The sequence below is a fragment of the Episyrphus balteatus genome, chromosome 3 (assembly GCF_945859705.1).
Source record: "Episyrphus balteatus chromosome 3, idEpiBalt1.1, whole genome shotgun sequence".
Lineage (NCBI taxonomy): Eukaryota > Metazoa > Arthropoda > Insecta > Diptera > Syrphidae > Episyrphus > Episyrphus balteatus.
This window is the reverse complement of record NC_079136.1, coordinates 127,159,817-127,177,257: the sequence shown is the minus strand read 5'-3', so window position 1 is coordinate 127,177,257 and position 17,441 is coordinate 127,159,817. Positions and strand designations below refer to the sequence as shown.

The following is a 17,441-nucleotide window of genomic DNA, read 5'->3' as shown; positions in this document are numbered from 1 at the left end:
CTACATTTTAAAGCCAAGTATGCGGATCGAAATAAATTTTAGCTCTCATTCAAAAATCTCCGATTTTGCTGAATTTTGTTTAAAGTATTTCAGCGGATTTATGCACAGAGTCCAGCTTAAAACTCACATGCTTGAACGCTTGTCTTAACAGAATCCGATCTAGCTTTATGGCTGTCTTGCTGCGTCATCAGAAAAGGAAACAATATTAGATACAAAAAAAAAAAAAACAGTACTATCGGTTTTTTAAAGTTTAACTCGTTTTTATTCACAATTAATAATAATTACGTGCAGATATAATTTGAGGTTCTTAAATATAGCAATTTATTTATTTTTGTTTGTTTTTTTTTCTCCTACATTTACATACATAATAAAGTCTCATGTCTTAAGAGATTTAAATTTTATATTATTTTTTTTTAATCTCGATTAACTTAAACTTATGATCTATATTCGTTTTTATATTTGTAAATAACTAAAAAAAAAATTCTAAAATATAAAACAAATAAGAAATAAAAAACAAAAATTATTTACACTTTTTTTTTAATAAAATTTAAAACAAAATTAAGCATTTGTATTATTTCTTTGTATATAAAAGATTTAAAAATATAAAAAGAAAACATAAATAAAACATAAATAAAATAATAATATACAAACTGTTTTATTTTTTTTTGTCTTCTGGTTTTTGTTTTTTTTTTTTTTTTTTTTTTTTTAATCGATTACAAGCGAGATTTCGTTGAATACCTACGATTTCTAGTTTCAATAGAATTTTTGAACATATTTCTTATATTTAATATGTATAAATCAATTATTATTATATATTTAATTATTTAGTTAGTTCTTTTTATTTTATTTTTAAATACAAGAAATCAGTCAAGGGTTTGATTTATGTTTATTTAATGGTTCTCCTTAATGAACTTTTTTTAGTTTGAATTTAAAAAAAAATGAACTATGCATGTTCAAGAGAGTGACAATAGGTGGCAGTGAGATAAAACAAAAAGTTTACATTTCTACTTGTTTGACATAACAAAGTGGATCAACAAGCTCAAGAGGAATGATCATGGTAAAATCTTGTATACATTTCGTGAAAAGTCAATTATGACAAAAGAACTGTCAAAACTTTGTTTTTTTTTTACATTTATTTGGTTAACAAATAGAAGAAAAGTAAACAAACGAATCTTGTATTCTTTATGCCGCGTTTCTTTAGAGGTTGTAGACTACTCAGGGGTAGAAATCTAGTACAACAATTACATTATCCTATCTACTTAAACAGAAGATAATTTGTTTTTTGTAGTACTAGATATACTTATGAGTAGTCTACCATCCTTCAAAGGCACGCATCTATTTTGACACCCGATTTAAAAATTATCTATAAATAGTACTAGATTTAACCACAATCAAATCTCCATATCAGCCATCATTGTTTGTTATGTTACACAATTGATTAGTGATTGAGTAAGTTCCACATGATTCCATTTGTGACTAGCAGCTAGGATCCCGCAAGATCATTCATTTATTGACAATAACTCAATTTTTAATGCTAGGTTTAAGGTTCCAATAAAAAAGTCACATCTCTACAAAAAAAAAAATCTACAAAGTAACAAACTTAAAATACTAATCGGAAGAATTATGGGTGTGCCTAGTGTTGGCGGGAGAGAAATACCAACTAGAATTTTTCTAATTTCTAATTTTGTCTCATTGGCATCATGCTATAGTGTTGTGCTGAAACCATTTGTTGAGTTGGTGGTCCCTGACCTGAGGTGGAATATGTGACAGTTTGTTGTCGTCCATCAACAACACTTTGTTGAGTTTGCTGCGATGAAGCACTCACCACTGGAGCGGAGACTTTTCTCTCTGATTGCGTTCGAATGAGTTGTTGTTGCTGCTGTTGTTGTTGCTGTTGTTGTTGTTGTTGCTGCTGTTGTTGTTGATGTTGGTGTGTTTGTTGTTGTGTGGGTTGTGGAGGTGGAATGTACATCATAACCTCACCATTTGGATTTCTAGCTGGAGGAGTTATCGCAGATCCATGATACGATCCATACGAACTGTCATCGGATTGTGCAGATTGTCCACGTCCACGAGGTTGAGTTAGACCATAAACCGATTCGGGACGTCTATCGAATTTAAGTCCACCATCGTTAGGGGTAGGATTGTGACGTGTTCCATAAACAGGTTGGAAACCCTGAGATTCTTGAGGTCTTTCAGCTTGTTGTTGCATTTGCTGTTGTTGTTGCTGTTGTTGTTGGTGATGTTGTTGCTGTTGTTGTGATTGACGTGTTGAACCTCTCATACCATAAATACTCTCCGAACGTTGTTGCATTTGATTTTGTACATTTTGATTCTGCAAATGAGTATTTTGCACCTGAGACACACGCAACGGATACAAACTTTGAGCAGGCACCAATGGTCCCGGCCGTGGAACAATATCACGATTAATGGCAGTATTACTCTTTGCATAAACCGATTGTGATCGATTTAAATTGGTCCTAGTTAGAGGTGGTGAACGGCAGTACATTGAACGAGTTCCACCATACAGTGGTTCTGGTTGTTCGAATTTGGTCAACGGTGCTGTGGTATATAAATTCTGACAGTAGCCACCTTGTTGGGTGAGAGTTCCAGTCGGGGCACGATATTGAGTACCTTGGAATTTGGGATTTTGCATTTGTTGTTTTTCCATGTCCATGTCGTAGTTGAGTGCGTCTTCGGAGTGCATACTGGATGAATCGTTATCCATGCTTTCTTTAGATTTACGATGACTGCGACGTGAATTGAAAATGTATTCGAAGAGAAGACCAGAAGCAATGCCACCGACCATTGGTCCGAACCAATAGACCCAGTGACTATCCCATTTATTGAGGACAAATGATGGTCCGAGCGAACGAGCTGGATTAAGATAAGGCATCTAGAAAGAAAAAGAAATTTTAAAATTAGAAATAAGAATTGTTGATAATTTTATTTTCTTATTAAAAAAGTACACAAACAGATCTATAATAGACGCGTTCCTTTGAATGTGAGTAGTAGATCTAGTACTACTAACAGATGATCTTCTGCTGAATGTGATAGGAATCTGTAGTTGTTGTAATAGATTTCTACTCACTTGTAGTCTACCGACTTCAAAGAAACACGGCTAAAGTTTCTTAAAAAAAAGTACTAGATTTTTCTCAAATATATGATAATTGGGCTTTTCCAAGTGGAAAAGTGCTAGAAGAACTTCTTTCTCATTGGTCAACCTCCACAGGTGAAGAGGTAAACAAACATTTTTTCCATAATGCTAATTAAAACAAAAAAGCTATTTTCAGTACAAAAAACGTTTGTTTACATCTTCACCAGCCCAGAAATGTCATTCGCTGCAAATAGTGGTAGTCTACTAATAGTCGTTGTTTTGGTTAATCTAGTACTATCATCTACTCATGTTCTTCTTCCCGAGTAGATACGATTTGTATTGAATTCGTTGAAAGTGCGTCCATTGGAAATCGCTAGTAAACTACTAGTAGTACTTTGCCACCTCCCAAAGGAACAGGGCTAATATCGAGAGATCGAGTTTTGGTTTGAAATAAAGGACAACAAGATTTGGACTCGAATTCACTGAGCGAATCGATCTAGGTTTACAACCTGGAGGTGGTAAACTACTTATGAGTAAATAATCTAGTACATTTACTACTAGATCCACTCATGCTCTTCTTCTTTCGTTGAAAGTGCATTCCATTGGAAATCGCTAACGCAGCATTCGAAATGTTGATGAATGGACATAAAGACATAATGAAAAAGCTAAAAATAACAAAAAACATAATATATACAACTTTTATACTCTCATTTTAAGCTCATTTCATGGAAATATAACTCTCTCAACTGTCAACCTACTTTCAAAAAAAAAAGAGAAACGCTTTATAAAACTAAACACACCGTCACCGTCAATGTTTAAAAAATAATTTTATTATATCCAGCTGTTAAAATCCTACACTTTTCCACTTTTGCATAACAAACACATAATTCGTTCCTTGAACAAAAAAATCCTTAATTCACAATTTGCAAATATTGACACTATCCCAATCCCAACGGAGAATGACTTGCCTCCTCGTAAGCGATCTGCAATAAACATGGAATATTTATGTTTCCACCCAAATCAAAATTTGTGAACAAAAAAGAAAAGAAAAAAAAAATCCAATGTCATGCCATAAAAAAAACCCAAAGCGGTACCTATACCTAACCTATACCACCACCTTAGTTAAAGATACCTGCGAGATATGGCAGGGATCTCCCTCCTGCTGTGGCAAACACCTGCCTTTGAGGAATGTTTCCTTCAATATTCATTCCTTCTTCCCTCTCATAAGATGTTTAAATTTTTCATTTTTTTTTTTTTTTTTGCTGTTGTTGCGATGATGATGAAATCACCGTTGGTTGGGTTTACAGCGAGACATGGAATCCATCGGCACATCTCAAAGGATGGTTAATTTAGCACAGTTATATAGTGAAGAAGAACATACTAACGAAAGAGGAGAGGAGCGAAATATCGATTCAAGACACCCGAAAAAAAGTTAATGAGCGACTGAATACCGGGGCAGATTTTTTAGCCTCAACTTTGGGACTAGTAATTATTTAAAATTGTACCACTTCTCACTTTGTCCCAATTATTGTCCCATGAGGAATGAGTTTACTCACTCTCATATGTGATATTTTATTTCCATGCAAGATCAATTTGTTATAGGTAATACTTTGTTGCAAAAAAGAAATTGATATTTACTGACCGCAACATTTATTGGAACCATTGACCAATTTATGACACAAAGAGAAATGGCAATAAATATGGCAAATCATCTTTTTAACCGCACTTTAATTAACTTTAATTTTGAACCAAAAAAAAAAAGAAAAAAACTTTTGAGGAAGAATTAAAAAAAAAAGTTCAAGTGAGAATGTGAAAGAGTTTTCACTTCAAATTTTCAAAAAATTATGCCTGGAGATATCCTACATCCCGGAAATTGATAATTTTTATTGTCTTGAGAGTTTATCACAAAAGAAGAAAAGACAGAGCATTTATAAGAAAAAAAAAAAATGAAAACAAAAAAATCCTTTTGGAATTTTCAAACCTTACACGGCCAGGTATAGAAAAAAGGGAAACCCTCTAATCTTATAGACCTGAAACGAGATACATCCCTATATACCAGAAAAGGGAACACAGAAAAAAAGAAATCTTATCCTGATTTCTATCCCACTCAGAGGTTTTCAATAAGTAATTTTCGTCCTTTTTCTCATGGGAAACCCTATAACACCATATACCTGTTCAGTTCATATAATATAGCATACAAACTTCAAAAGTCCTTCTTGACAATGCAGGTGATATAGTGTTGGAGTGTAACAAAATTGCTAAAAGATAGTTGCCTTGGTAGATATACATATGTATATTGCTTCTAGTGCCTATTTCTTTATATACGTATAAAATAGAAATGGAATTTTTAGACAACAGATCCAGGTATAGAATTCCATTATTTCATAGATACCTTGACGTTTATATACGAATTTTTGATTTATGAGATATTTTTTTGTGTCCTTTTTTCTTTATATATTTGCTATGGTACAGTCGGTTGGTAGTTGGTTGGCGTTGAATGAAGGCCTTTTATAGATATGAATACATGTACCAGACCTCTTATAACCGTATGGAAAATGAATTATTATTTCTTCAGAATGTAAATATGGCTTCAAACCTTCAAGGATCACCATGTTTTGGATGACAGAAAATAAGTTTCTGCACAAAAAGAAAAACAAAATTCTAATTAAATTTTGGGCTGGTTTTTGTCAAATGTTTTTGATTTAGTTGTCCTATACATTGTTTAATATGAGAATTATATTAAGAATTAAATACTCATGAGAAAAAGTAGTTGGCAATCATTGCAATGTGGGAAGCTTATTGATTCCAAGATGGCTGCATTTTTTTTGATGTCTATTCATGAGTATAAAAAATCTAGTACTACCAAGCACACATCTTATTCTTATTCTACATTTTTACTTACCGAGACAAAACTGCACGCACTATAAGCAGCACCAATTGACAGTGCGGCATTTCCTAAATATTTCTTATACGAATCCATTGATACAAAATATGACAGCACAACGACAAATGTCAAAATAAATTCAACACCAAAACGTTCCCATGCAGCTAATGAGGCACTATGTGAGATGGCAGCTTGTAGATTGCCTTGATATCCTGGTACTGTTACACTGTAAAGATAAAAAAAAAAAACATTGTGGTTAGGAAAAGTGATAAGAAAAAAATGATAAATTTATTGTTAAATTTCTTGAACAAAAATAGAGCTTAAATCAGAATTGATTCAATAAGTTTTTATGAACCAAATTATTACTTCCACGGTTATATGTATGTAGTTTAAAAATGTCCATGTGTGAGGTAAAGTACCAAAAGTAGAAATCTATTACATTAGCCCTGTTCCATTGGAGGTGGTAGTTTACTCGTGAGTAGAAATCTAGTACAACAACTACACATTCGTATCTCCTCGAGTAGAAGATCATGTGTTAATTTCAGTACTAGATCTACTCATGAGTAAACTTCCACCTCCAATGGAACGGGACTATTAACATAAAATAACAGTGATAAGATGTTTAGTTGATCTAGTACATCTCACGTAGACTCTCATGACTAGATGATTAGTAGATCTAGTACAACAATTAGCGCATGATCTTCTGCTCTAGTCTAGATGTCTAGTTGGTAGTACTAGATTTCTACTCATGTAGATATAAAGGTTTTAAATGTTAAGAATGTTTAACAGTTAACTCAATATTGACAGCGTATATCAAGTGAACCACTTAGTGTTTTTATCTCCATATGCCAATCTCAATTACTTAATAATGTTAGACCCATCAAAATGTCAAACTGTCTCGCCATCAAAGATTAAATCTTCTTTAATCTTGTCTGCTCCAAAAATTAATGAAACAAGTCTCAAATTTTATCACAAAATCTCTATCACTTTCAAATTCTTCAAAGACCTAAACGTAATAGAATCAATTTAAGGTAAACCTGAGTTAGCTTCATAACTTTAAGGTATATATACCTACATCTTTTGTTATTCACTTTATATGCAAAATCTAATTTCTAATGCAAAGTTTCACACGCCAGAGATAACACTATTAAGTCTACAAAATACCATCCTTTCTACGATCTTTTTTCTTCATATTTAAATACATGTAGACAACTATGTATACACAAAAGAGAATTCTCTCTTTCTCTCTGTGTTTATAGATGATGTGTTCCAAATTCGTTAACTCAATCTTGGTCCTTATACAAACTCATCCTTTTCAAGTGAGAAAACTTTACCAAACTAATTTGTGACACACTTTCTTGGCATCTTCGACATCATCATGGATATTGTATAGTCTCATATCATCTTCATCAACATCGTTCTTGCAAATTCTATATAAAAATATTCTCTCAAGCTCTATTCGCACTATTAACTTATCAAGTGCACCAAAATCAAAAACAAACAAACTTCTCGAGACGCAACCTCAAAACCTTTTAGAAAATCATATAACTTGGTGTGTTCATCTTCCCTATTTTTATTAATATTTTTTTTTTTTTTTTTATTTCACCAGCATAAGTAGTACCTATATTTTTTTTGTATAAAAGTCTTCCAAGATATAAATAATGGCACCACCAGCACCAGAATCCTACACCATCCAAACTACCACCACTTCATCTACCTTCATATTATTTTTTATGTGCTACATCTCGTCCTTTCTCACCAAGATATAAGTGGGCAAAATACACTTTTAAATGCAAATGTCAGGATTGAATACTCTAGTACTTTCCTTCTTTTAGACGAGTAGGTTAGGTTAGGTGTATTATGAAACCAGGGCACTTGTATGCTCCAGGAAATCCATGTTTCCAAACGAACCACCCCACACCCTTGAAACAAAAAAAAAATCACCAGAGAATAAATATAAAAAAAAAAAAAAACTATATAAAAAACGACAGACAAGGGCTATCAATTGAGTCACGGAGAAGGATCGCATCAATTCAATTTACAGTTTACCATGATCTAGTATCAATTTCTCAAAAAGCAAGTATCCTCTGTACATAAATTCGACTAGTACCATACAACTATACTACTACTCTACGTGTATAATGATAGGAAAGTTAACCCGCATTTTGTGTCGATTTGTAATTGAAACACGAAGTCCTCCCTTATCCGAAGAGTTGTCTGAAAAGCACAGAGAGTCAGCCATATGAGGAGGCTTCCCTCTTATGTCAAACATGTTTTTCATTTCGTAAATTTTGAACAACCCCTAATTTTTCAATTGTCCGGAAAAACGATTGCTTCTGTGTGTCATGTATACGTTGATACACACACGCAATTAATCAAATTTGACATAAAAAAGAAATTCAAAAACTAAAAAAAATCGACGAAAAAAAATCAATTGCATACATATAGGATGTGCGAATAAAAAAAAAAATCCGGAACAGACACCATGATTGCATGATAGACGGAATTCCGGTTTCTCTTTGAGAAAAAAATTTAAATTTTAATTCAATGTTCAGTGTTCACTTGTTCAGTTTTATTTGCAACATGTGTCAACAGTAGAACTATATATGGTGTGCGGTGGGCACAAAGCACAACACTTTTTAACCACCATACCCACCGTCATATCCATGACAAGTGACGTACTTTTATAATTGACTATCAGTTTCTCAGTTTTTTGATTCAATTAGTTTTTTTTTGTGAGTTTTTTTTTTTAATTCAGACAATTTTAAAACTACGTGTGTTGATGGTGCAAGTGTTGTGTAGCCTTGCGGCAAACTTTAAGGGATGTGTTTGTTCGAGAGGTTTTTCAGTGTGAATGGGAGTATGTAGTTGAACTTTGGAAAAAAAAAAAAACAAAATTTAAATATTCAACAAAGCAATGTAGGAATGGTTAATTTTGCGAACACTTGTTTAAGTGTTTTTTATTCAATTGGATGTAAGTAAAGGGTCAGTTTTAGAGTACTTGAATTATAAAGACACGTGAACAGGTTGGTTAGAGGGTTTGTCTTGGGGTAAAACTTTCTCATGATACCGGTTTTAATGCAGATGGCCTTCATAATAAAAATTTACGGACAGCATCGAAGAGTGTTTGTCTGTCTATTCATTAAGATTCATTATCCAAAGTTAATTTAGAGATAATAAAGAACAAAAAGTACTAGTTTTAAGTGAAGAGTTATCTTTAGGCTTACTCCGAAATAGTCAATCCTATATGAAAGAAATTAAGTAGTTTAATGAGTGATAGCAATTTTTTATTTTCGGAAACTAATTCATGAGTACTAAGAACGGCAGATTCCTGTCTATTCGAGCAGAAGATCATGTCTAGCTTATAGTACTAGATCCACAAATCTTATTCACATGAAGACAGTGAAGAAGAAGAACATGAGCAGATCTAGCAGTAAATGTACTAGATCAACTACTCATGAGTTTTGTACTATCTCAAAAAGAACGGAGCTATCAGCCGCGTTACATTGGAGGTGGTAAACTACATCAGGATCAAAATTGTGTGAGACATTACTGTATTAGATTATCATGTTCATATGTTCCAGGAGTATACTTTGACAACTCAAAAGAAACAGGTTGAATTTTGTTTCACTTAACACTGTTTTAAAGAATAAAAATTGTACTAGTTTTTTTTTTTAATTTTACTAAACAATTTAAACTGGTTCTTAGGTTTGTTAGAACAAGCAAAATTTCACCTTGTTCATAGTTTGTTCTATCTTTCTAAGAAAAGTGCTGAGTTTGACAATTGTACTAAACTTCTAGAACAAAAAAGTTCAAACCCAGTTCTTAAATATAAATGAAGCAAGATTTAAACTTTGTTACTGAACTGTCATCGTCACAGTTTGTTACTTTTTTTTAAGAACTACAATATTCATTTCCATTTGCACATCAAAAGATCATACAAATCAAACGACTGACATTTTTCTTACAAAATCAGATTTATTTATTATTTTTTTTTTTGATCAAAAAGTGGCAACACCCAGGATATCCATTAGCAAAAAAGGTTACACATTAACATTACGAATTCAATTTAATCTATTATAATATATCAATAAGAATTCTTGCGTAAGTAATAGAAGATACATAAATAAATAAGCGGAAGTGCGCCAATGTGAGTTTTCCCTTGAACTCATCTCATCTTACGTTTCTTTTTTTTTGAAAAATCACCCGGCATGATTGCCTTCTTCAAATTAACAGTTAATGCGCCAATATTCGCAATTTTTTTTTTCTTGTTGTTATTTGTTATGTATCCTTCCAAAATTCCGAATCTCAAATTACTATGAATGAAAAAGAAACTTCCGCCCCCTCTCGAGCGTCGCCGGCATCTTCGTCATCATCGGCGTCGTGGGAACATCGACAATTTATCAACATGAATCAGCGTAATATATATACCTTTACCTTTCTGAGATTCAAATAAAATGCGATAAGGAAGATGAGAAAGACATTTGATATAACGTATAAGTAGATATATACCGACTGACTTGCCAAGTGCCAATTACATGTTCGGACCCAATAACAATCCAAAAAGAGCACCCTGAACAAATTAAACTCAAACTCTTCTTGCTCCTCGTCCTCTTATAATGTCTGTGTGTGGGTACTCTGGTGTGTACAGGATCAGATTTAATCAGGTGCCGAGGTCTTCTTCTTCTCACAAAGTGGACCAATATTAAATTTCCCTTTATTATATTCCGCCTGGACTGGTAGGTATCGTATCGATGATGATGCAGCAGGAAGCTCCTTATATTCTCCTTTAGTATCCATCTCATAAGTAATTGAATAACATTACCCATATCAAGACATTGTTTCGGGATGCCGCGCAAAGTGTCCGAAATTGAAAAATTAATGTACACTACCAGAGTCAATGTCTGGAGAAGAACCATACTTCGGTTCGGTTCCTTGTATCATAATGCTCTTCCATGCATGATGAGTATAGTTCCTGTGCCTGGGTGGTGAAGGTGATTATAATATGCATGAGGAGTATAGTGCTGGCTGAGATTCCCTCATTGATGATGATGATGAGCACCAGAGGAGAGATGGTGATGATGATGCAATCACTGCCAATGCTAAAAAAGTGAATTATGGGAAAACACACCAACGACGACCAGAGAGAAGAGAGAAGTATGTAGAAGATTCTCTACGTGGGAACTTTTTTGTCTCCACCGAAATCGCCAACGATCACCTTCCATTTCAGCAGTTTTTTTTTTTTGTTTGTCTCTTTTACACCTTTTTTCCCTTGGTATTTTGTCGGGGACTCCTCTCAGTCGTCCTCCTCTCATGTATCTCAATCAAAAGAGCTCTCTCCTTCGTTTAAAGATACTTTAACTGTATGTAGATATAAACCTATGTATAGTCCTGGGAATAATTTTTACTTTTTTTTTACTTTGTATTCCTTGTGTGTTGTTTTTCTGTTCCATTTTGGGTTTTCTTTATTAATCAGGAGTAGACAAAAATAAAAATGCAAAAAAAAAAATTAAAAAGATATCCTACATCGTGTCGTGTCTATCGAAATGAAGAGAGAAGTAGATGAGAAGAATGTAGGGACGAAGAGACGGGGGCGGGCGGCGGGGATGTTTGACCCATGAGCATGCAATCTGTCGACACGGTGCCATATCGCATATCCAATAAAATCCCATCTTTTCGTTCGTTTTGAGACAGCCCCAGAGAGCGCACTAAACTAAAAGACTTGAAACACGTCTATCCTTCGAAGCTCAAGGTATTCGTATTATAACAAGGGTTAACTAACGTAAGATGTGATGGGAACTAATTTTTTTTGTTGTGTTTTCGTTTTTGTTGTTGTTGGAGGTTTGGTGGGGGCTATTGGAGGACGAAGGTTATAAGAAGAGATAAACATGATGTTCGTGTGTGAAAATGGATACATATAGAGATACCTATAGAAGGTGCAATGATTCCCATAGGCAAGATGACGATTGCCATACGTAGGGTCGTTGATGTTCTTGGCGCGAAGTCTTTTAAGTTATAATTATTCGTCAGACAAGGTTCAAGACTTTGACCGAAATATTTCTAGAAATTGTTAAAAATAACAACCTTACTTAACTTACTAGCAAAATTGGTCAATTTCTGAAATCGTCAAATATCCCATGAAAATATACAATTTTTAATATAATTCCAATCTTTACAAAACGAACACACTATTTTTTTTAATATAAAGTAGACAAACAGAACTTACTTCTATTTCTTTTAGTATAAGGTGCCTCAATAGCCGCGTTTTTTTGGAGGTAGTAGACTAATAAGTATAAACCTAGTACAAAAACTACGCATTCCTTAAGAAGAAGATCATGTGTTAATTGTAGTAGATCTTATAATCATCTTCTCATGAGTAGTCTACCACCTCCAAAGGAACGTGGCTAATGAGCAACGGTAATAAGCGTGTTCATGTTGTTGTGCAAAAGAGACAGGGCAAAATAATATGAAAATTCAACTAGGACTTCAGCAAAAAGACTGGCAGCAAGTGAATTATGAAAACCGAATTAGTGGATTTTTAGATATTCATAAGAGTAACATAACAAAGTCTGTTGACAGTACTATAATTTTCATAAAGTTTCGAAAATTGTCTTCTTCTTATTGTCTTTAATAATTCAACAGAACTTGTGCCTCAGGCCAAAAATGTTATTTAATAGAGAAATTGAAATTCTATAAGATCATGTTTGTATTATAATTGAATGTTTAACATATCATGTAGTTCTTAATCTGTCAGAAACATAACTTTGTCTCTCTATTTATTCGATAATAATCTATTTTTCAATGACATTTTACTGAAAATGAAAATGTTTTTCCTCTCTTAATTGCATTTCACATTGTTATCTTTATTTGAAATTCAATTAAAAACAAAAAATTCCAAACTTATACAAACAAATGTTATTATGAACTTTATATACATAACATACATACATAAAACAAAATCCATTAAATTGTGATAATTAAAAGGATTTACTCAGACTCGATTTCGAAAATCATTCCCACGAGTTTCAATGACCCGCGCATAAAAGTAAAACTAAAACTCATTTATTAAAATGTTTATTGTTTGTATTTTTGTTGTTGTTCTTTTTATAATAATCCTACAATTAGTTGGCAATTCTGTAGGTATACTCGAAATTCATTGTTATCATTAAGTTTCGAAATTAAACAGCAATTTTTTTTGACATAAACATAATAATGACCTATCCATCTGTCAGATTAGAATTCGAAATATTAATGCACAGACATCATATGTATCCAGATTTGAACTCAACATATTGTGTGTGAATATCATCAAGAGATTAATTTGTCATTAAATTGGTTCCATAATAATGTAGGTGGGGAGCACAGTGGTTGTTATTATAGTTTATTTAGGAAGAAGGTGTAGTTTATACTATATACCTATAGAAGACTTATAGAATCAAATTATCTGAGGTGTGATGACAAACTTGTGCGCGCGTTCAAAAATTTAATTAAAATTTCCAACTCACATAACAAGAAAGCTATATGTCATTCATTATCTTTGTTTTTAGGTGAAAGAAACTCACAACTCTTATTCTCCTCTTATATTCCCAGGCTTGTGTTTATTTAAAATTCAAAAATAGGCCAATTCACATTCAAAACATACACCACACACAGAGAAAGAAAACCTCTTTCTTTTCAGAAAGCAAAATGCAAAAAAAAAACAACTCTCACTAAAAGTTTTGAAATTGAATTAATTGTTTACACTTGTGTGCTAGCTAGCTAGAGTAGGTAGGTAACGTACATTCATACAAAGTATAAGCTTCACATCATTTTCTGTCGGGGTTTTTCATTGATTAATTTTATGTTGAACATGTTGTGCCTTTCCTCCAAATCTACATAGATCCTGCTTTTTCTAAAGGTTTTTGAATGTTAGGAAAAAGGGAAATTAAATTAGTGAACATTTCGATTTAAATTGCCATTTCATAGAAATATGTCTCTGTCACATATACCGCACTGTCATTGCCACCATTTGTCATTAAGTTTTCGCAATTTCGATTCGAATTCGAACCTAACAAAAAAGACAACCCAACAACGATTTGACAGATAAAAAAAAATAATTGTATGGCGTTTCAATTGAAACTAATTTTAAAGGGTCCCTGTCATTATGGTACACACGAGTAGGTATATACACAGCTCCTTTAGCTATATGTATTTGATTGAAGGACCACTCTTGATTGTCAATTATGGGTTAGGAATACCTTTTTTTTACTGCTGCGGGGTTAGATATAATAATATCTCAAGTTTGCTAGATTGTTGCTGTTTTTTTTTTTAGAATGAAGGGAGAGTGTGGCGATTGATAATGGTGATTTAAGATTTTAAAATCACTAAGCGTGATTTTTCACTCTCAAGTGCCAACTGATACATGTAATCATTGAGATGCAATTGACAGTTGTTGTGGTTGATTTTTTTTTTTTTTGAAATTTTTCTGGTGGTCCTTGACAGTCTGTGGGGATTTATTTTTTGTATCTTTCTTTTTTTTTACTTAAAAGTGGAAAAGATTTTTGATTGATGTTTGTGGTTTCGAATGTCACATATGTCGTGAAAATGAGCTTTATTAACTTCTGGTGGTTTGGAGAAGATTTATTTCCAAATCAAATTATATGTGTACCTACAGAAAGTATACATTTCATTAACATTTTGTTTGGAACAATTATTTTTAGTTATTGTATTAGCTCATTTTCATGCCAGATCAACTGGCTTAATCAATCCATCACTTCCAAAGGAACACGGCTTATGAGCTGTTGCTTGACACATTACGAAACACGTCTTATATTTCAAAAGTTTTAAGGTTTGTTCGATGTTCCTTTTCCAAGGAAATGCGGTTTTGACAGATTTAGAAGAAGTGTTAGAATTAAAAATAGGTCAGTTCAGATTATTGATGTCTAAATTTTTACCTACTTATTTAAAAAAAAAATTTTGGATCCACTCTCTAATTTTTTCCATAAAAATTCTCCGTGAGAATTAATATGGATGGCAGTTCTTTCTTATTCTATTCACTTAGCTCTTTCCTTTAAAAAAACATTATCCTTTAATATTATTCTTGAGGACAGTCTCTTTAAAGCCATCTACATCTACCTACTCTTTTTGGGCTTAAACATGAAAAAAAGAACTTAGCATAACTACTTTTTAAATGATCCCTAAACTCAATCCCGGGTTAAAATTTATTACTTATTTCATAACTCTTAACCCTTTAAAACACTTAAATCTTCAAGTTCCATCCTAGTTCCAGTTAAACTTTTTGAGGAGAACAAAAAAGGTACACAAAAAAAAGACTACGATTAGAGAATATCATAAGCTGTTATAGAAGTATCTACAGATAAGTATATATTCCACAGTTTTTGACAGTCTCTCTCTGGGCACTGTTATTTTACAACAGAAAACTTCATCCTTTAAAATAAAGTTTTTAAAAACAAAAAATCACCAAATACAAAAAAAAAAACAAACAAAATTGACAAAAACAACAGCAAAAAAACTTCAATTAAATTTGCAAAACTCTTCAAGAAGACATTAATTATGACAGCACATCTCCCCAAAAAAAAATATAATAATAAATAAAATTAAAAAAAAGGAACCTAAACTGTACACTACACAGTCAATGGACGAAGAAGAAAAGTTATGTAAAAAAAACTATATGAAAACAAACAAACAAACACACAACCATCATAAGAGTAATAAATTGTTTGCGGTCAAGAACTAAACAGTCTCCGGGCGGCGGCAATTGCGTCCGTCGTTGTCGGTATGGTCTTTTGAAAAGCTTGATTGCGAACTTAAACTCTTTTTCTCTCTCTTATCCCCTTTCTTCCTCTTTAATATGGGGATGCTTTTAATATCAGAAACACCTACCAACAAAAAAGTCCAAACTTAAGTTTAGTACTCACATAAATTTGTTGCAACTATCACCAACATGAACATGGTTGCTTCTGCTGCTGTCAGTTTAAAGCATAGGGTGACTGAGAAAATTTAAAACTAAAATTTAAAAAAAACCACAGAGAGAGACAAGAAATTAAAACAAAACCACACCATACAATCGAATCACTTAACTCTTCCACAACAATCTTCTTACACCAAACTCTCTCTCTCTATATTCCCATCATTCCCACAGGGGTTTTTAAGATAAGATTTGTGACCACACCCTGTACTCGTTTGTCGTATATAAATGTCAAATGGAATACTATAAAGTATGCACTGGGATGGGACGAGACATCAGGAAGAGACATCACCAAGGAAGAGGACACAAAATTTGACCAGAGAAAAGGTCAACTTCTGGGGGTTGAATTTATTTGTTAGGCGGATTGTGTGTTAATAGACTTGACAAATCCAAACCTCTATTTGTGTATTACCAGGATGTGTTAGACCGCAATTGAGGGTCCCTATTAGCAGAGGGTTTTTTTTTATTGCATCCTCAAACACAGTTACAACAACAATCAGGAAAAATTGTGTACAGAAATATAGGAAACATATCCTTTTTTTATGATTTCATGCAAATCAACAGTCTCGAGTATGTTTGTTAACGTCTATTTTGAATTCTCTTAGGGGGTCAACACAATACAAAAAAAATGTGTGAAAGACTTTTCATCCCTTCCGGGCGCTGGTGTATCCCCTGGTTATTGTTAATCAACGAGGTATGCAAATATTTTCGCACTCCCAGATGTTAAGTTATACTTTTTTATGCATCATAAAGTAGCATAGGTTCACCACATGACATATCCGAGAGAGAGTATCCTTTGTGGTTGCTTAACAATTTATGTTCTGTTCGTTCGTTTTTTTTTGGTACAATATTTTTTTTATGTGTATTTTATTAATTTATTATTCAGTGTGAACACAACACAACTGGAGATGAGTTTGATCGATTACCTACCTCAAATTGATATTCAATTAAATGGGCAGGAGTTCTTTCCCCCTGACGGTGTGTCGGTCGATGTTTTTTATCCAACACGTCACCACCGCCGGGGGATTGGAAACTGTTCACATTTTCTTTTTGTTTCAGGATCAACGACGACGAAGCGCAGTAGATAAAAGTTTTATGGTTCTTTAATTGAGGGATTTTCCTGATTTTTCTTTAGTAGGTATTCAGATCGTCATCAGCGAGTTCTTTTCTATTGTTTGAGGGAAAACTCTCTATAAGTTGACACACATGTGGGTTTTTTTAGGGGTTTTTCATTGTAGTTTATGAGTAGTTTTGCATAAGTAATAGGATCAAATGATTATTCCTAAAAAAATGAGGAAGAAATTATAACATGAATAGCTAATCCGATTTTTATAGACGAGAGGGAGGTATTGTTATGTTTTTTTGCATATGCTCTATGGTGAATAGGTCATTTACCATAGATTGTTAAATTGAATGAGGAATGATTTGATGGATTAGTTGATTATTTAAGTAGATAAGAAACACTTGTATTTTAATTTCAGATTTAAAAATTT

General features: G+C 32.9%; 1 protein-coding gene across 4 annotated transcripts in view; it reads right to left on the bottom strand.

The window, feature by feature from the left end:
* Nucleotides 1-1,131: 1,131 nt before the first annotated feature.
* Nucleotides 1,132-17,441, bottom strand: part of LOC129913366 (neurogenic protein big brain) — a 59,599-nt gene continuing 43,289 nt past the window's right edge. For all 4 annotated transcript variants that reach the window (XM_055991992.1, XM_055991991.1, XM_055991990.1 and 1 more), the window contains 2 exons: nucleotides 6,000-6,207; nucleotides 1,132-2,896 (listed from right to left, as the gene is read on the bottom strand). In XM_055991992.1, coding sequence (XP_055847967.1) covers nucleotides 1,679-2,896; nucleotides 6,000-6,207 — 1,426 coding nt within the window. In that variant the 3' untranslated portion in view covers nucleotides 1,132-1,678. The remainder of the gene's footprint in view (nucleotides 2,897-5,999; nucleotides 6,208-17,441) is intronic.